This window comes from Nicotiana sylvestris, chromosome 4 (genome assembly GCF_000393655.2).
Source record: "Nicotiana sylvestris chromosome 4, ASM39365v2, whole genome shotgun sequence".
Taxonomy (NCBI): Eukaryota; Viridiplantae; Streptophyta; class Magnoliopsida; order Solanales; family Solanaceae; genus Nicotiana; species Nicotiana sylvestris.
In genome coordinates this window covers 33,260,113-33,281,281 of record NC_091060.1, presented here as the reverse complement: position 1 = coordinate 33,281,281, position 21,169 = coordinate 33,260,113, and the positions used below count along the sequence as shown (strand labels likewise).

Below are 21,169 nucleotides of genomic sequence, written 5' to 3'. Positions count from 1 at the left end.
CATTTTGCACGAAACAAACATCCTTAATTAAATCAATCAAAAGATAAGTGTCTTCGAACGAGTCTCCAGCCTTCCACCTCCTCTATCGTGATAATTTAGCTTGTCACAACCCAAGTTCATGGTACATGCTATTCACTTTGGACCAACAGACCTCACGATTTGTCCCTTGGGCAACGCAATTATCGCGCCTAAAAGTGTGTGTACCATATGAACTTGTATTATATCTTATATAGCAATTCGCTCATCTCCCTCTCTCTTTTTTTTTTTTTTTGATAATTCGCTCCTCTCCCTTTCTAAAGTGAGATTTACATAAGGTGTCATATGCACCCCTTCTTTGAAAGCTTGTCACCCTCGAAGGTTGCTCGTCCTTCTCTTTTATCTGCCCTCAGCAAATTGTCCTCTGTCATGGGTGTCACATACACCTACCTCTAGGGATTTAATATCGTTGATTGGGTTTGCCCCACCATTGTACTATAGGAGTCTAGCTCTCATACCATATCTGTCACAACCAAGTTCATGGTAACGCATTCTCCGCTTTGGCCACACAGACATTATGGATTTGCACCGTGGGCTACCCATCATTGACCCAAAAGCGCACACATCCAGCCATATACAGAGATCATACATTACACATACACAATTATACACATATAATATATAAACTTTGCATATACCTCCACCAGCTATTGTTAGTTTGAGCTGCTGGGTGGGCAGCTATTCAGGTTAATTCTTTCTTTATTTTTTATAAAGCACTTCATTCACTTCTCCCTTTCTAATGTGGGATTTGTTTCTTCATAAGCTTACCAAGTCTAAAGCCTTCAATCCTTCTCTTTGAACCGCCTGTCACACCTCCTTTTTCCGCACCCGCGGGGGCGCAAGGGGAGTTTTTTCCAATTAAAGGACAATCGAAACGGGATTGGTTTAATTATTTCAGAGTCGCCACTTGGAAGATTTAGGGTGTCCCAAGTCACCAATTTTAATCCCGAATCGAGGAAAATAATGACTCTATATTATAGTCTGCGTACCAGAAATCCGGATAAGGAATTCTGTTAACCCGGGAGAAGGTGTTAGGCATTCCCGAGTTCCGTGGTTCTAGCACGGTCGCTCAATTGTTATATTCGGCTTGATTATCTGATTTTATACAAGTATGAACTTATGTGCAAATTTTAACTTTTAACCGCTTTATTATTATTGTTTTTACAAGAATGTGAACATCGCTTAAAACACGTCTTTGGACTGCGTCACATGAAATGCACCCACAATCCGGAACGCATTTTATTTGATGTTTTGAGATTTGGCTTTGGGTTGCATGAAATGCACACCCGAGCTTAAGAAAGTAAATTATTAAACACGCGCCTAAAGAGACTATCGCGTTATTATTTTGCGGAGGCCGTGAAATTCGCTAAACGACTCTCCTGAATTCTAAGTAATTTTAAACAAGTATTTACTGAGGGCCCCGCAAGTTGCATTTTTTGTTTGTCGAGGCTCGTCTCATTTGTTATTTTAAAAATGAATTTGCAACGTCATGAAAATGCATCTCAGACCACGTCACAGTCAATGCACCCGTGATTAGAGACACATTTCGATTTCGTTGAGATTTAGATTTGGGTCACATAAATGTGCACCCGAGTTTAGGAGAATTAAATTATTAAAGGCGCGCCTAAAGCAACTAGCGCATTATTATTTTGGGTAGGGCCGTGAAATTTGCTAAACGGCTCGTCCCGGAATCTAAGTATTTAATATATACATTTAGAGGGCCCCGCAGCTTGTGCATTTTTCGAGGCTCGTCTCATTTTTATTAAAGGCAAGCCTAAAAACAATTATGATTTTCTACCCATGACGTCATCTGAGGTTGAATGAAAACAACGATTCTAATAAGTAATAATATCCATGGTAAAATGAGAAAAAAACGATTCAACCAAGAAGACTCACACACCGTTCATACGTTCTCACATTTACTTTAAGCATGCGGTAACTATCCAAAAAATAAATATTTTTTAACAAAATAACAAAAATTGCATTCGACATTCATCAATATCAAATACTCTCATTCGCGTTGAATCATAACATGCGAAACGAACAAATGAAACAAAGGAACGAAGAACACCAACCTTCGAACCTCGACAATTCTAGAACGGCAAACAGTGCCTCCTACGGAACTCGAACCGGACTTCACTCGACGAGGAACAATGATGAAACCTCGGACGAACACCTCGACGTACCGGACCTCGAAGAACCAAAGTCGACCTCGATGGACTGCACGACGATAGTGAACGACCAACGATAACTGTGCTGATTGGCCGTCGACTGGTGGTGTTTGACGACGGGCAGCGGGGTTAAGCTGGATAGGTAACAATGGTGGGTCGTTTGGTGGTATTCCGGACATGAGGATGGGTGTTTGATGGTGTTCCGACGTTGATGGATTAGGGTTCCTTGCTAAGTTTTTCTTGGTGAAGAAGAAGCAGCTATGGAGGAGTGGTCATGGTCGACGGAACTGGCGTTGGTTTTGGACAGTCGACGATGGAGGGGGGAAGCTGGAGGTTGACGGTGAGTTTGACGAGTGAAGCAGCGAGGGTGGACTGCCGGTGGTTGTAGGACGCCTGGTGGTTTTTGCGTTGGGGGGGTAGGGATCGTTTACAGTAGGTGTTTGGACGTGGGGGGTGGTGGTTATGGCGTTCGTTTGGTGGTGGTGCTGAACTGGGTTGGGGTCACTGGTTTTGTCGGACGCTTGGTGGGTTTTCCTTCTTCTTCTTTAGGAAGAAGAAGCTTGAACAGTGGAAGGGTCGACGATGGATGAATTAGGGTGCAGTAGGTCTTTTTTGTTTTCAATGGAGGAAGAAGAAGCATGAACAGTGATGACGAGGGGAGGGGAACTGGTGGTGATGGGAGCTGAACGGTTTTTTTGGACTGGTTTTTTTTCTTTTTTCCCCAGTCGTAGGGTTTTTCTGCTTCTTCTTCTAAAGAAGAAGAAGCGTGAACAGTATTTCCTCTTTCAAAAAAAATCCCCCATCCCTTTGGCCTTTGTCCGTGTTTTGTAACACAATGCCTATAAAAAATGAGCCCCACGCGTGGTGGGGTTCAAGGCATATGTCCCCCACGCGTGGTGGGGTTCCCCACGTGTCCTGGACACGGTTTATTATGGGTTAGGTCCGAAAATTAGGCCTAAAACCGGGTAGTTTGAACCCGAATATTATTCTTTTGCCCGGACCCGAGAAATAGGAACACGTTGCTTAACTAGTCCTATGTAAGTAAAATAACTACCAAAAATAAGACTAGTATTTAAACAAAACTATATCTTTTTAAATATTTTTTCAAGATTTAAAATAGCTACAAAATATTAATGAAACTATTTTTTTGTAATTTTCGTTTTAAATATTAAGATAAAATATGAGGTAATATTTTTGTATTTTTCAAAGTTAAAATGACTATAAAACCTTAATAGAACTATATTTTATTTATTTTTTTGTAATTTTCGAAATTATATAAAGTACAAAAATAAAGTGCAATTTTTGTATTTTTCAAGTTTATGAGAGATACATAAACTAAAATTTATATATATATTTTTTTGAAATTTCTTTTTGCAACGAAATAAAGTAAAAGTAGTTAAAATGGCTATACTAGTCCTAAATTAGATATTTAAGCTTAAGGACGTAAAAATTCCCGGGGAGGGTCAAAAATCACGTGCTTACAGCTGCCCCTCTTTGACTGGAAACACGAAGAGTTTTCCGACAAAGAACGACTAGACGTGTTTTTGACCCGACCATTACTTGGACGGACTACACTTGAGGAAAGGGAGGGAATGTGACCGAGCCCTGGTATCTGAGCTGCCTACATATCCTTGGTTATATAGGAATCAGGCCACGTGTAGTTCGGGAATGGGAGAGATAGTGAAGTGTACCGAGGTGAAGAGCCGATCGAGGTGCCGTTCCGTTGAGGTTCCGGTCCGCGGTCCTGTCATTACAACAAAATGAAAACTGAAAAAGACTAACTAAACCTATCAGCTACTTGTTACAAGGATTCCTATCTTTAAGTCTTCTGAAACTTGGTCTTGAGTCTTGAATGGTGCTTCATACAGACTTTGGATTTGAATCTTGATACTTGCTAGTTGTAGGCGCTAGTTCTTGAACAGATCACATCTGTTCTCCACTTCCGTATTTTTCTCCTTTTTTGTTTTCCTCCTTTCTTGTTCTTCTTCTTTTCTTTTTTCTTTTATGTTGTGTCCAGCTTTTGTCGACCATCTCAGATGTTGACTCGCATTCTTGAGGCGAGCTTCTGCTATTTATAACTTGGTTGAATGCTGGGGATTTCTGTTGTAATCCTTCTGCTTTCCAGTGGGTCACTGCTTGATCTTTGACAGGCAGACTCCTGACTTCTTCAATCTTTGACATACCACAAACTCCGTTCTACAGGCGGATCCCTGCCAATCAAAACAAACACAACAAACAAAATTTCCTAAACCAGTTTGCACTGGGGAGGTTTGTGAGTCGTTAGCAAAATCGTAGCCCACTGATACTACTGATGCAGTGCTGAGAGTGAACTAAACACTAGATTAGGATGTATTCCCTTGTTATACAGGTGGGCGCCTAACTTCAATGCTTGAAATGTAAGGACTGAAATGTATTCCTCTGTTATTATGGGCGGGCTCACAATTTCAACACTTGAAAGTAAAACTGAAGTGTATTCCTCTCGTTATACAGGTGGGTGCCTGGTTTTAGGAAAATGACTCTTTTTCAAAATGTTTTTTTTTTTAGCAAAAATTTTTTAGCATCTTAGGAGAAAGATTCGTCAGACTAAGATTTTGATCCTAGGAGAAGGTTCGTCAGACTAGGTCTCTATCTTAGGAGAAAAATTCATCAGACTAAGATTCTGATCCTAGGAGAAGGTTCGTCAGACTAGGTCATTTTTTGGCATCTTAGAAGAAAGATTCATCAGACTAAGATTTTGATCCTAGGAGAAGGTTCATCAGACTAGGTCACTTTTTTTTGGCATCTTAGGAGAAAGATTCATCAGACTAAGATTTTGATCCTAGGAGAAGGTTCGTCAGACTAGGTCATTTTTGGCATCTTAGGAGAAAGATTCATCAGACTAAGATTTTGATCCTAGGAGAAGGTTCATCAGACTAGGTCATTTTTTTGGCATCTTAGGAGAAAGATTCATCAGACTAAGATTTTGATCCTAGGAGAAGGTTCATCAGACTAGGTCATTTTTTTTGGCATCTTAGGAGAAAGATTCATCAGACTAAGATTTTGATCCTAGGAGAAGGTTCGTCAGACTAGGTCTCTATCTTAGGAGAAAAATTCGTCAGACTAAGATTTGGATCCTAGGAGAAGGTTCATCAGACTAGGTCTTTTCTTTTTGGTATCTTAGGAGAAAGATTCATCAGACTAAGATTTTGATCCTAGGAGAAGGTTCATCAGACTAGGTCATTTTTTGTCTATCTTAGGAGAAAAATTCGTCAGACTAAGATTTTGATCCTAGGAGAAGGTTCATCAGACTAGGTCTTTTCTTTTTGGTATCTTAGGAGAAAGATTCATCAGACTAAGATTTTGATCCTAGGAGAAGGTTCGTCAGACTAGGTCTCTATCTTAGGAGAAAAATTCGTCAGACTAAGATTTGGATCCTAGGAGAAGGTTCATCAGACTAGGTCTTGTTTTTTTTTCTTCAAAAACAACTTAGGAGGAAATGCATCTCCTATGGGTAAAACTCAACTTTGAGGAAGTGCGTTTCCTGTGGGTACAATAAACTTAGGAAGTGCGTCTCCTATGGGTACAATAAACTTAGGAAGTGCGTCTCCTATTGGTAGAACTGAACTTAGGAAGTGCGTCTCCTATGGGTGAAATGAACTTAGGAAGTGCGTCTCCTATGGTGAAACTCGCTTAGGAAGTGCGTCTCCTATTGGTGAAACTTGCTTTAGGAAGTGCGTCTCCTATGGTGAAACTGAACTTTAGGAAGTGCGTCTCCTATGGTGAAACTGACTTAGGAAGTGCGTCTCCTATTGATGAAACTTGCTTAGGAAGTGCGTCTCCTATTGGTGAAACTTGCTTTAGGAAGTGCGTCTCCTATGGTGAAACTGAACTTTAGGAAGTGTGTCTCCTATGATGAAACATATCTTAGGAAGTGCGTCTCCTATTGGTGAAACTGAAACTTAGGAAGTGCGTCTCCTATGGTGAAACATATAAACTTTAGGAAGTGTGTCTCCTATTGGTAGAACTGAACTTAGGAAGTGCGTCTCCTATGGTAAAACTGAACTTAGGAGGAAATGCATCTCCTATGGGTGAAACTGAAACAAACCTAGGAGGAAATGCGTCTCCTATGGGTGAAACTAAACAAACCTAGGAGGAAATGCATCTCCTATGGGTAAAACTAAAACTTAGGAGGAAATGCATCTCCTATGGGTAAAGACGTGGAATGTATGCCTCTATTATCTGGGCGGGCTCCCAATTTCAACACTTGAAATAAAAAGACTGAATTTATGCCTCTGTTATCTGGGCGGGCTCCCAATTTCAACACTTGAAATAAAAGACTGAAACCAACATATCCTATTTGAGGGGGGCGGATGAACCCAACATATCCTATTTGAGGGCGGATGAACCCGACATATCCTATTTGAGGGCGGATGAACCCGACATATCCTATTTGAGGGCGGATGAACCCGACAGATCCTATTTGAGGGCGGATGAACCCAACAGATCCTATTTGAGGGCGGATGAACCCAACATATCCTATTTGAGGGCGGATGAACCCAACAGATCCTATTTGAGGGCGGATGAACCCAACAGATCCTATTTGAGGGCGGATGAACCCGACATATCCTATTTGAGGGCGGATGAACCCGACAGATCCTATTTGAGGGCGGATGAACCCAACAGATCCTATTTGAGGGCGGATGAACCCAAACATATCCTATTTGAGGGCGGATGAACCCGACAGATCCTATTTGAGGGCGGATGAACCCGACAGATCCTATTTGAGGGCGGATGAACCCGACATATCCTATTTGAGGGCGGATGAACCCAACATATCCTATTTGAGGGCGGATGAACCCAACAGATCCTATTTGAGGGCGGATGAACCCGACAGATCCTATTTGAGGGCGGATGAACCCGACATATCCTATTTGAGGGCGGATGAACCCGACAAATCCTATTTGAGGGCGGATGAACCCGACATATCCTATTTGAGGGCGGATGAACCCAACATATCCTATTTGAGGGCGGATGAACCCGACATATCCTATTTGAGGGCGGATGAACCCAACATATCCTATTTGAGGGCGGATGAACCCGACATATCCTATTTGAGGGCGGATGAACCCGACATATCCTATTTGAGGGCGGATGAACCCGACATATCCTATTTGAGGGCGGATGAACCCGACAAATCCTTAAGACTTGAAGATGTCTTACCTTGAATACTTGTTGGGATGAATTTTCCCTTTCTACCTTCCCCATTTATTTTATTTTATATTTTTTTTTTATTATTAATCTTTTTTTTTCTATTTATTTATTATTATCATTATTATTATTATTATTAGCTTCCTCCTTTGAAGTCTAACCGCTGAGGATACCGACTTTCCAACCTTGTGTTGGACTAATCGCAGCCGCTAGGGATAACACTGTTGAGGAATTATTTACTTACCTGTTGGGGGTAAAATGTTATCAGCTGGGGGTACCTGACTTCCAGAAAATTTTCTAAATGGAAGGAAAATTTTCTGCCCCAGTTTGATAATATCCCTTGTGGCATGCGTTTCTGCATCAATGCCATTTCCTTTACCTGTTTCAAATCAAACAAAATTTGTTAGTTTAAAACATGGTGGTTGGCTGTGATACTCCTATTGGGATTGCTTTCCCTTTCTCCTTCATTGCGCTGTGCTCCACGACTTGTTGGGGATGATATTATGTGCTGGGGATAATCCCTTCCTGCTGGGGATATCCCTCTTCTTTTGTGGCATAGCTTGGAAACTGGCATTTCCCCGACCTTTTAGTCTAGTATGGATTTCGCCAAATCATGCTCACTGCTCTCCTTGCTTTGTTCACGGGCCTTGTCTTTGAGGTTTATAACCTTGGTTTTGGCAAGGATATCCCTCTTGACGCTCGTCAATCCTTTTGTCAATTCCCTTTTGCTGGGGATATCTTTATTGACACTGGCCTCGCGCTTGTTCCTTGCTGACTATACCATTTGGATGTACTAGTCAGATCTCATCTTGAAAAGCTGATGGCATATTTGAAGTCATTTCATACTTGTTCTGGCCCGACAGACTCTATTGGGGAATTTTTCTATGAAAGGAGAAAGATAAAAGAAACAAAATAAAAGACAAAGGAAACGAATGACTCTTTTACAAAAGAAACTATAAATAAAAATCTATCAAACGCAGATACCGACTCTAATGGCCATGACATGCGTATGTGGCCTATCCTCTACCGTCAATCATCTTTCAAGATCTTCAATTGGCAATTCCCCCTCTGATTCTCAATCCTATTCGACTTGTAGTGCCCAAAGGGTTTTCACTATCAAGCCTCTCTCATTTGTATCACTTTCCAGCTGGGGATTTGGAGTGTCGCCGGTATGACTCTTTCTGTTGGAGATTAGAGTCCCTTCTGCTGTGGAACAGAATGTTATGTTTGCCGGTAAGACTCTTCATTTGTCTGACTTGGCATCTTTTGAAGACTGATCGGAAGGTCTTTCTTTGGACCGTAATGTGGGTTTTGGATAGGGCTAGAAAGAAAGGGTATAAAAGGCTCAAAAATGCATTAATTTTGGGTTATTAATTACAACCTTCGGAATTAGATTTATTTACAACAAACGCAACTTTTGCCCCAGTTTCTTGCTTGGGGATATTTTAATTGATTTTTTTTCATTTTTCAAAACTATGACCGAGCCGTGAAGCGCCTACGTATCCTCTTTGAGGAATCAGGTCAAACGTAGTTCCCAATTCCTCTTCTCCATTTGACTTTCTTTTTTCTTTTTTTTTCTTTTTATCAATTTTCTTTTCTTTTCTCTTTTCATTTCTCCTTTCTTTTTGTCGTTTTTTTCTTTCTCTCTTTTTTCTTTTATTCTTCTTTTCCATTTTGTTGTTTTCTTTTCTTTCTTTTCTCTTACCTGCCATGCTCGCATATTTTATTCGTTGCTACTAATTCCGAACGAGGGGTATGAAAGAAAATAAATAAGGCTCAAAAGGGGTAACGAAGGATAAAGTGTTTGGGTAGCAGAACAAAATGCCTTCGTCATTCCAGTCTTCAAAATATGCCAAGTGCAAACAACACAATTTAAATTTGTAGTCTCTTTTGAGGGTGCTGGACTTGACAATTATATTCAACATTTGCTTTTTCATTGGTCCTTTCTAAAGCACCGTTGGGCGATACTCTCATTATCATGAACGCCCCTCATGCCAATTTGGCGAATCTTGCTTTTAACGGTTTTTCTTCATATTTTACTTGCCCTAGTTCCATATGACTCGAGCTCTGAATAATCTCAACCGTCCTTATTTCCTTTAAATGGTCTGATCACCTTTCCGGGGTTTTATGATTAACTTTTAAGATTAGGCCCAAACTGGGTGCGCATGTCATGTCCCTAGAATCGGCATCGAACAAGAAATGGTAAAAGGACTAAACAAAAAGATGACTGGAAATAATAAAATACCGGACTTTGTATTAGACTACCGGTGAAATGGTTTAAATAACAAAACAAACAAAACAATCCAGAACAAAATCCTAAAAACAAACTGGACAAGACAACATCCGACTCAGAATCCTAATAATCCGAACAACAGAAATGACAACAAAATGAGCCACCACAAGCTTCTCTCTTGCTGACCAAGGAACGAAGCGTCCTCCCACTTTATCAAAAAATTGGCATCTTAGCCACTGAGCTTTGCATCAATACTGCCAAGACCATTACCTGCTTCAACATCGTCACCCTCTGTCAACAAGTTCTCGATAGGGTTCGAGTGCTCCATGTCACTGTTATTGATCACAATCCGCCCTTCTTGGATCATTTTTTCTATTTCTCTTTTCAAATCCCGACAGCTTTCAACATTGTGCCCCTGGGCATTGGAATGGTATTCACATCTTTTAGAAGGGTCAAAGCTTCTTGCACGTGGGTACACACGATTTGGAGGAATAGGTGCAATCATGTCATGATTCTTTAATTTCTCAAATAAGCTTTCATAGGACTCTCCTATTGGTGTAAAATTATCTTTCAACATTTGTTCCCCTTTATACCACTGGCTTGGCTGTGGGTTATAGGGCATCTGAAAATTTTGTGGAGACTTCTGGAGATTTTGTGATGCTCGTGCTCGCCTCCTGGGGTGTTTTGGTGGCTGGACAACATACTGAGGTGGAGCGACAGAGTATTGAGCGTCCTGAGGTGGATAATACTGCTCAGGGGAGCCATAAAAAATTTGAGGAGGCTGCTCATACCCTCGAGATGTTCTCCTGGGACCTCTTCTAGACCCTGATGTCATCATGATTTCTTCAATCTCCTCATTTGTGTCGCTAAGATTATCTGACTCAACCCGGACAGCCTGAGTTGCGGCTTTAAGAACAGCTTGACTTATAATTTTGCCTGTCTTAAGACCATTCTCTACCATTTCTCCAATTTTGATTGCTTCCGAGAAGGTTTTGCCAACTGCGGACACCATGTTTTGAAAGTAATCTGGCTCTTGCGCTTGAAGGAAGACAGTAATTAGCTCGTGGTCATCCATGGGTGGCTTAACTCGAGCTGCTTGCTCTCTCCATTTTATGGCATATTCCCTGAAACTTTCACTTGGTTTCTTCTTCAGGTTTGAAAGGGAAATGCGGTCTGGGGGAATGTCGATGTTGTATTGGAACTGTCTGACAAAGGCCTGTGCCATGTCATCCCAGACATACCAGCGAGACGTGTCTTGATCCATAAACCATTCGGAGGCTACTCCCGTAAGGCTTTCCACAAAATAAGCCATCAACAATTTTTCATTTCTTCCTGCCCCTCTCAGTTGATTGCAATACCTTTTCAGGTGGGCTATGGGATCTCCATGTCCATCGTACTTTTCAAATTTTGGAGTCTTGAAACCAGGCGGCAAGTGGACATCGGGGAACATACATAGATCTTTGAAGGCAACACTCTTTTGGCCTGCCAACCCTTGCATGTTTTCCAACCATTGTTCTAAGCTTTTCACTCTTCGGGTCATTTCTTCCTGTACCATCTTTCGGGCAGGCTTTTCAGTTTTTGCAGCAAGATCAAACGAGTACGAGTGGTACTCAGGAGAGTGGTACGGCTCTTGTTGTGTCGCAAATTGTGACTCACGACGAGGAACCCTCCGACTCTGAGTCTCTGGAGCACTTGTAACAGCTTCGACGTTAGTTGTCATTTTTCTTTGAGGCACAAACCAACCACCTCAACTTTCTTCACAATTCAAAACCAAATATGTTAGAATGGACTCAGTCGGTCCTTATTATTATCAATATATATATATATATTTTTTTTTTTTTATTTTTTTATTATTTTTTTTACCTTTGTTTTTCTTTTTCTTTTTTTTCTCTTTTTCATCATTTTTTTTTGTGTGTGTGGTCGAATCTTATGGAGATTGCCTACGTATCATGACCCCGCATGAATCAGACCTTGCGTAGTTCGGCCCAATAAAAGATAAACAATAATAAACACCCTTTTTTTTTTTGGAATTTCCCACTTTCAAATTAAAACAAACTTGATTGCAAAAGTTTAAAAACTAACTAACAGACTTTTGACAAGAGACAACAAACGGACTCGAAAATCAAAATAATTCGCATACTCTAATCAGCAATTACAAACTCAAAAACGAACAGCCAGTTCCTTTCCCCGTTTGCCAAATGCAACCAGACGGTTATTTTTTGCAAATGTGGCCCCTTCCAAATTTCATATAAATTTTGAGGCCGGGGAGGATTATTTTATGACACTTTACAAATTTGTCCATTCTTTTACGAAAATAACCTTTCGACAACTGAAAGATACTCTAAGGCTATTTCGGCAAGAACGGTTTAAGACGCGACCGAAGCTGGCTCGGCTTATTATGACAAAATTTGAACGGTATTCACCTGACCGTTGACTAGTTGTTGTTTTTTTTTTTTTTTTCAAATTATAATAAAACCCTGGTATTGCAAACACGGCCCTTCAGCGCCTTGGGGACGAAAATTTTTAAAGTTGTGTGGGTCAATTGGACAAAAAAATCCTAAACATGACCCAAAAGGTGGTTGTTTATGCAAAGTCAGCCTTCCGGCGTCCCTTTCGGGAACATTCGGCTGTTTATGACAAAACAGCATCACCTGACTTATTCACGACTCTTTTATCGTTTTTCAAATTAGAAAACTCAATACTGCAAACACGACCTTTCAACGTCTCGGGGACGAAGATTTTTAAGGTTGTGTGGGTCAACTGGACCAAATCTTAAAAAATGACCCAAAGATGGCTGTTTATGCAAAGTCAGCCTTCCGGCGTCCCTTTCGGGAACATTCGGCTATGTCTTGATAAAACAGCGTCACCCGACTTCTTTATTATAAAATTATGACATGTTTTTCTTTTTATTTGTTTTTTGGCTATTTAGCAAAAAGGTGGGTTGGACATCACCCGACTTATTTATGACAAGATTAAAATTTTGATTTTGGCTATTTTAGCAAAAGGTGGGGTTGGACCCGATGAGGGTTGCCTACGTATCTCACATCCGGTGAGAATCAAACCCGCGTAGTTCGGGCGAATAAGAATAAGTAGGCAAATAATAATAAGCAGATGAACTAACCCTTTTTTGAATTTTCGTTTAAAAGAACTACTTTAAAAGAAGCAAGGAAATATTATTTTTTGATTGATTTTCTTTTTAAAAGAAAGACTAATATTTTTTTTGAATTTTCGTTTTTTTTTATTCTAAAAAAAAGAAGAAAATATTTTTCGGAATTTTACCTTTAATATAAGAAATGCTTCTAAAATGTTTTTTTTTTTTTGAATTTTGAATTCTCTTTTCAATTTTTGAAAGAGGAATCAAAATATTTTCGGATTTGTTCTTCTTTTTTTTTATATATTATATATTTTTTTTTACTTTTTTTTTTTTTTTTAAAGAAACAACTAGAAAGACTTTCTAAAGAAGTTAATAATGGAAAATATTTTTGGATTATTTGTTTTGAAAATTGGGATTCTAAAAACTTTTGGTAAGACAAATGTTCTTGCAACAGATAAAGATATATATATACATATTTTGGAAATAAAGAAAAACTTTTTGGATTTTTTTATATATATATATATATATATATATATTTGCAACAAATAGTAAAACTACTTTCAACGCCCAACTCTTTTTATTTTATTATTTTTATTTTTATTTTGACATTTTCATAAACAGATAAATAAATAAAAACCCATTTTAAAACAAAACCTTTTTTTTTTTTATTTTTATGGCAAAACAAACTATTTTCTTTTCTATATTTTTTTTAAAACAAGACAGAACAATGATGATTTTTTCTCTATTTTTCTGCTTTTAACATAACAAACTAATAAGACATTCATTTTCATTTTCTCAAAATTTCGGCAGAGTTTCGATACTACTCGGACATTGATTTTTCTCTAAAAATAAGTAGTTACATCTCTACACTGTCATTTTTCTCCTCTTTTTCACGATTTATTTTTTAATCTGTGGAAAATAATGAAAACATACAAAATCTTTTTGAATTTTCATGCTTTGTTTTATTTGTAATTTTATTTTTTATATTTATTATTTCTTTCAAAAATGTGGCATGGGAGACATAATGATTTCCAAGACTTCTTGGATTCCGCAAATGCTCCCCATGCGCTTTTCCCAACATATGAAGCGTGGGGGACATATGGGAATTCCAAGACTTCTTGGATTCCACAAATGTTCCCCATGTGCTTTCCCAAAAAGCAAGCGTGGGGGACATAGGGAATTCCAAGGCTTCTTGGATTCCACAAATGTTCCCCATGCTTTGATTAAAATAACATCATGCTGGAAATGACCAAATGACCCATACGCCCTTGACTAAATACAACATGTAGCACATAGGATGCCGAAAGATTGTCTATTATTTTCAGGTTGCTTGTCCTAGACGGACCCAACCCCTATGTTGAGTCCCCTAAGTCAAATGCACATGATGCAAATAAACGTTCCTACTAGGGATCCGGCATGTGGCTTTGTTATACTAGGTTCAAAAACCTGGGTCGGTGTTCTAGACAGTGTACCCGAGCGGACAACTCGAGCTGAGGAAGGAGCTCCTTTCCGGGAACCAAAAGGCCAGCCGGCTTAGAAACTTTCCGAGCCTCTTTTATTTAGGGTATGACACTAACAGAATAGGGAGTCTCAACCAGTAAGCACATCCCCGGAGGTAAGAAGAGAAAGGTTTCGGCACAATTTATATACAGTTCAAATAATATCAAAGCGGTAAAAGCAGCATTTAGCACAATAGGCTCAAACATGTAAAAATCAGATAAAACCAAATATAACAATTTATCTAAGCTCGAATTTCTAACCCTGAACAAGTGGTTCTGGGTCTTAGTCCCCAGCAGAGTCGCCAGAGCTGACACCTCCTTTTTCCGCACCCGCGGGGGCGCAGGGGGAGTTTTTTCCAATTAAAGGACAATCGAAACGGGATTGGTTTAATTATTTCAGAGTCGCCACTTGGGAGATTTAGGGTGTCCCAAGTCACCAATTTTAATCCCGAATCGAGGAAAATAATGACTCTATATTATAGTCTGCGTACCAGAAATCCGGATAAGGAATTCTGTTAACCCGGGAGAAGGTGTTAGGCATTCCCGAGTTCCGTGGTTCTAGCACGGTCGCTCAATTGTTATATTCGGCTTGATTATCTGATTTTATACAAGTATGAACTTATGTGCAAATTTTAACTTTTAACCGCTTTATTATTATTGTTTTTACAAGAATGTGAACATCGCTTAAAACACGTCTTTGGACTGCGTCACATGAAATGCACCCACAATCCGGAACGCATTTTATTTGATGTTTTGAGATTTGGCTTTGGGTCGCATGAAATGCACACCCGAGCTTAAGAAAGTAAATTATTAAACACGCGCCTAAAGAGACTATCGCGTTATTATTTTGCGGAGGCCGTGAAATTCGCTAAACGACCCTTCTGAATTCTAAGTAATTTTAAACAAGTATTTACTAAGGGCCCCGCAAGTTGCATTTTTTGTTTGTCGAGGCTCGTCCCATTTGTTATTTTAAAAATGAATTTGCAACGTCATGAAAATGCATCTCAGACCACGTCACAGTCAATGCACCCGTGATTAGAGACACATTTCGATTTCGTTGAGATTTAGATTTGGGTCACATAAATGTGCACCCGAGTTTAGGAGAATTAAATTATTAAAGGCGCGCCTAAAGCAACTAGCGCATTATTATTTTGGGTAGGGCCGTGAAATTTGCTAAACGGCTCGTCCCGAAATCTAAGTATTTAATATATACATTTAGAGGGCCCCGCAGCTTGTGCATTTTTCGAGGCTCGTCTCATTTTTATTAAAGGCAAGCCTAAAAACAATTATGATTTTCTACCCATGACGTCATCTGAGGTTGAATGAAAACAACGATTCTAATAAGTAATAATATCCATGGTAAAATGAGAAAAAAACGATTCAACCAAGAAGACTCACACACCGTTCATACGTTCTCACATTTACTTTAAGCATGCGGTAACTATCCATAAAATAAATATTTTTTAACAAAATAACAAAAATTGCATTCGACATTCATCAATATCAAATACTCTCATTCGCGTTGAATCATAACATGCGAAACGAACAAATGAAACAAAGGAACGAAGAACACCAACCTTCGAACCTCGACAATTCTAGAACGGCAAACAGTGCCTCCTACGGAACTCGAACCGGACTTCACTCGACGAGGAACAATGATGAAACCTCGGACGAACACCTCGACGTACCGGACCTCGAAGAACCAAAGTCGACCTCGATGGACTGCACGACGATAGTGAACGACCAACGATAACTGTGCTGATTGGCCGTCGACTGGTGGTGTTTGACGACGGGCAGCGGGGTTAAGCTGGATAGGTAACAATGGTGGGTCGTTTGGTGGTATTCCGGACGTGAGGATGGGTGTTTGATGGTGTTCCGACGTTGATGGATTAGGGTTCCTTGCTAAGTTTTTCTTGGTGAAGAAGAAGCAGCTATGGAGGAGTGGTCATGGTCGACGGAACTGGCGTTGGTTTTGGACAGTCGACGATGGAGGGGGGGGGAGCTGGAGGTTGACGGTGAGTTTGACGAGTGAAGCAGCGAACGCCTGGCGTTCGTTTGGTGGTGGTGCTGAACTGGGTTGGGGTCACTGGTTTTGTCGGACGCTTGGTGGGTTTTCCTTCTTCTTCTTTAGGAAGAAGAAGCTTGAACAGTGGAAGGGTCGACGATGAATGAATTAGGGTTCAGTAGGTCTTTTTGGTTTTCAATGGAGGAAGAAGAAGCATGAACAGTGATGACGAGGGGAGGGGAACTGGTGGTGATGGGAGCTGAACGGTTTTTTTGGACTGTTTTTTTTTCTTTTTTCCCCAGTCGTAGGGTTTTTCTGCTTCTTCTTCTAAAGAAGAAGAAGCGTGAACAGTATTTCCTCTTTCAAAAAAAATCCCCCGTCCCTTTGGCCTTTGTCCGTGTTTTGTAACACAATGCCCATAAAAAATGAGCCCCACGCGTGGTGGGGTTCAAGGCATATGTCCCCCACGCGTGGTGGGGTTCCCCACGTGTCCTGGACACGGTTTATTATGGGTTAGGTCCGAAAATTAGGCCTAAAACCGGGTAGTTTGAACCCGAATATTATTCTTTTGCCCGGACCCGAGAAATAGGAACACGTTGCTTAACTAGTCCTATGTAAGTAAAATAACTACCAAAAATAAGACTAGTATTTAAACAAAACTATATCTTTTTAAATATTTTTTCAAGATTTAAAATAGCTACAAAATATTAATGAAACTATTTTTTTTTGTAATTTTCGTTTTAAATATTAAGATAAAATATGAGGTAATATTTTTGTATTTTTCAAAGTTAAAATGACTATAAAACCTTAATAGAACTATATTTTACTTATTTTTTTGTAATTTTCGAAATTATAAAGTACAAAAATAAAGTACAATTTTTGTATTTTTCAAGTTTATGAGAGATACATAAACTAAAATTTATATATATTTTTTTTTTTTGAATTTCTTTTTGCAACGAAATAAAGTAAAAGTAGTTAAAATGGCTATACTAGTCCTAAATTAGATATTTAAGCTTAAGGACGTAAAAATTCCCGGAGAGGGTCAAAAATCACGTGTTTACACCGGCCTTGTCAGTCCATTTGTCGTCAAGGGCGTCACATTTTAATGTATAAATCCACATCACAAAACTTCAACCCTCAAAAGAATAAAGGAAAATTTACAACAGATGATGATCATCACTACCAGAAATTCTTATATGGGAAACCCAATAAGTGCTGCTTCACACTTTTTGTGGTCCCAAAGCAAAGCAATTCAGAGTCAACAGAAAACTTCTTCTCTGTGTAGTGAGAACAAAATATCTAGGATTTGCAAAAAAATTAGGACTCCTTATATCTACAAATAATCTCACAGAAAATATTCTCCATTAAAAACTGTAGAGTTTTCATCTAATGACAGAAGATTTTGTTTTGGTTTCACTTAATCTAAAAGAACGGAATTTGGTGAAAGCCTAAAGACGGGAATATGTTTGCTTGATCTTGACTTTGCTACAAACCCAAGTAAACATAACGGGGAAGGAACCTTCCCAGGAAGCAAAAGGAGGAGAAGCATAAACTCCTCAAATTGTTAGCAACAACCATTCATTGCACTGCCACTGCAGAAATCAACCAATATCTATTATGAGCTGAATATAAAAAGAAGACTTGACAGCAAATCAGTTGGAACTCTGTCATGATTTGCTTAGTTCAAACGACTAAATCAAATAAATACAATCATAGAAAAACACCAACAAGATTTCACATTTGTTAGGTCACAGGGAACACTGTAAGTTCACAGTACGAAAACATAGCCACATAAACAGAAAAGGAATCGAACAAAATACCAACAAGAACATAGACTACTTCGTGTCAACTCTGCTCAGTAAGAAACTATCTTGCGAGTGAGTGACTTATTGAACCATGCCTTCCAACTCGCAGCTCTCTTCCGAGCCATTGCTGCTTGTTTCCCATCAAGAATTGCATTCTCAGCCTGCGGCTTCTTGAAAAGCACAAAATTACGAACCCCAACGGATCCAATTGTCTCCCATGGACTCAGAACTGCAATGACAATACAAATATAAGCAAAAAGGCGTCAACATAAATTGAAAAGGTGTAAAGCCTAACAAAAATTTTCTAACATATAATACGAAAAAGCAGCCTCAAGTTCACAACTTCACAATGTCATATATGATAAGCAACTTAGACAACAGGCATCATACAAAGGTAGATATTTGGCAGAAAGATACAGGTGGAGAAACCAATACTAGAGAGCTAAGATAAATTTAGAGATGGCAACGAGGCTGGACCGGGAGGGGCAGGCTGAAGCCTTAAACGACAGGCAGGGAAATTTTCCATTTTGCAAGTAGAGCTGCGTGAGGCAGGAGCAGGGGGGGTGTTGCAACTTTTTTTTTAGCTTCCAATATCCTTGTTTATTTCCTATCAACATTCTCAAGTCTTTATATCAAACTTCAAATATATTGAAATTTGACTTCTTTCATTTAGCTTATACATTAAACATGCAAATAAAAAAATATTATTGATTGATGACATTACAAAAAGAATAAGTTAAGACAGCTGAAAATAGAATTGAAAATGATGAAAAAGTAAACAACAAATATTAAAGAAATAACTAACATGGAAATGAAGAAAATAATTTAACCTAACCGGCCAGGACACATAAAGGGTGTGGGTGGGCATAAAATCCGAAAAACCGTACCGGATCGAATTAATTCGGTATCGGTTCTTCGGTTATTCGGTATAATATTTCAAAAGTTCGGTGCTTCGGACATTTCTCGGTATTAAACTTTTGATACTTCAATAAATCAAAATACCAAAATACAGAAATATTTCAGTGCCCAGCCCAAGTTCCCATTTCCCAGCCCAAGTCCAATCTTCTACATTTAAATTGCAATCAGATATGTATACCAAGATTACACAATCCAACTTGGTGGAATACGTTGATATCTCATATATTTAATTCTGGAACTAAATAATATTTGAAAAGTTCCTCTTTTTATTGTTGTTTTAGATTCTTTGGTTCATCTGTCCTTTTTTGCTTACTGCGGATTCTCAGGTAGAACACAAATTTGGCAGATTTGATTTTTCAAGGCTGGAGCTTTTAAAGGCTAGAAGGAGTGATTAGTGATATACCATAAATTTGGATCAACTAGAGTACTAATCTAAGACATTTGAAGACAGATTAAGTGCAATAGATGAAAGCGGTATTCCTTCGAATCGGTTGATGGCAAACCAATCTGACTATCTCATGGATTTGGATTATATGGATGGACTATAGTTAGAACTCCAGTCATAAATAAAGTAAACTAACGGCTATCTGAGTTAACTGTACCGAACCACACTAAGAAATACCGAACCATACTGAATTACTTTGGAACGGTATTTGGTGTGCACAAATGATACACCGAACACGAAGCACCGAACCAAAGTTCTTAAATTCGGTACCGAGTACTGAAAGCCCACCCCTAATAAAGGGTAAGGGTTGATAGGTGAAGTATTGGAGGAAAAAGTTAAGCAGGGCAGAGAAACATTCTGACAGATAAGGCTTCACTTGCCCTGTCTACCCTGCGGCAGGCCTGTTAACTTGAGCAATAAGACCGACAACCAAATATTTTCTGCAAAGCCAAACTGAAACAAATTTCCCAAACTGTAATTGATTGCCCAAATAAGCGATTTAGTGGGGAAAACCCCTTAAAGACATCTACCTGATGAAATCAACAGCCAAAACATGCGACCAAAGCTACCACAGATGAAATATTCAATTATATATCAGAAATTCAATGGAAATCCAATGTTAATTGTGCACACATAATCACAAAAATTAAAAACAATACAATACGATACCTTCTGTTGTGACAGCCGGGCAATATAGCACAAAATTGTTCAAATCCGACCCAAGAACAGGAAGCCGCCCCTCCCGAGCATAATTCTTCAATGCAGTATTAATAACATCAGCCACAAGATCCTCTTCTTTCACCACAAAACGAATCGGCCCGGCACTCCCAAGAACCGTTATGCTGATCAACAACCGGTTTCCTTTCCCCTGTTGAATCTTCTTTGTCTTGTAAAGCAACATCTTATCAATTAATCTCAACGATCCCAATAAACAAAAAACAAAAAAATATTTCCAACTAAATTTATAGAGAAAAAATATTTTTTGGATTTATAAATGAAATGTGTTTACTGGCCTACGAACCGAGAGACAGTTTCTAGTAGAAATAGTGCCGACTGATTTGCCTTTGAAAAATAGTCACTGTCCTGGACGTAGGCCTATAAGATTCGGGCCAAGATGATCAAGGGTCGAGGCCGACGCTACGATAATACCAACCTTCTTTGCAAGAACCGAAGGAAAAGAAAGAAGATACGGAGATTCCCCTTATAGAAGATAAAGGGGTGCTCATTAACAAGTTCTTGAAAATTTCCACCATTAACGAGAGGAATTCAATAAACTAAAGAAGAAAAAAGGGATCAACCAAAATGAATTTGGGATACCTAGCAGATAACTTTTTACAGAAGAGATCAGATCTCTAGAGTAAAGGGGAAAAGGATGGAGAAGAATGAGAGAATTTATAAGGGAAGATTCGTTTAGAAGAAAGATTGGTTCTTAGGGTTAGGGTTTGGCTGAATTTGGGGAATTTCTATTTTTGGAAGAGAGAGGTGATTGTTTGTTTATATGCTTTTCCGCATGACTCGGGCTTTTTTGCTACTCTCGTGAAATATTAACCGCCTGTCTTTGTTTTCCTTTTTCCAATAATTTTGTCATTTAAGTTTTAGTGGGATAGTATCTATATTTTATATTAAAAGTACGAACGCTTTTAGCGAAATGTCGTTCGTATTTTTTACCCTTTTAAAAATAGCTTTCACACTAGACAAAATCGTCATTTAGTTATTTTCCTTAAATTTAGGAATAGTCATTTAATTATTTTCTTAATATTTAAGATTTCAAAATCA

The 21,169-nt window shown here is 39.0% G+C and overlaps 1 protein-coding gene across 1 annotated transcript; it reads right to left on the bottom strand.

Annotated features, from left to right (window-relative positions):
• Positions 1 to 17,818: 17,818 nt before the first annotated feature.
• On the bottom strand, positions 17,819 to 20,891 carry LOC104210009 (uncharacterized protein At4g22758-like). The gene is made up of 2 exons (XM_009758798.2): positions 20,063 to 20,891; positions 17,819 to 18,259 (listed from the first exon to the last, which is right to left on the bottom strand). Exons 1-2 carry the CDS (start codon positions 20,292 to 20,294, stop codon positions 18,081 to 18,083), a joined length of 411 nt encoding a protein of 136 aa, XP_009757100.1. The 5' UTR covers positions 20,295 to 20,891; the 3' UTR covers positions 17,819 to 18,080.
• Between the last annotated feature and the right edge of the window lie 278 nt (positions 20,892 to 21,169).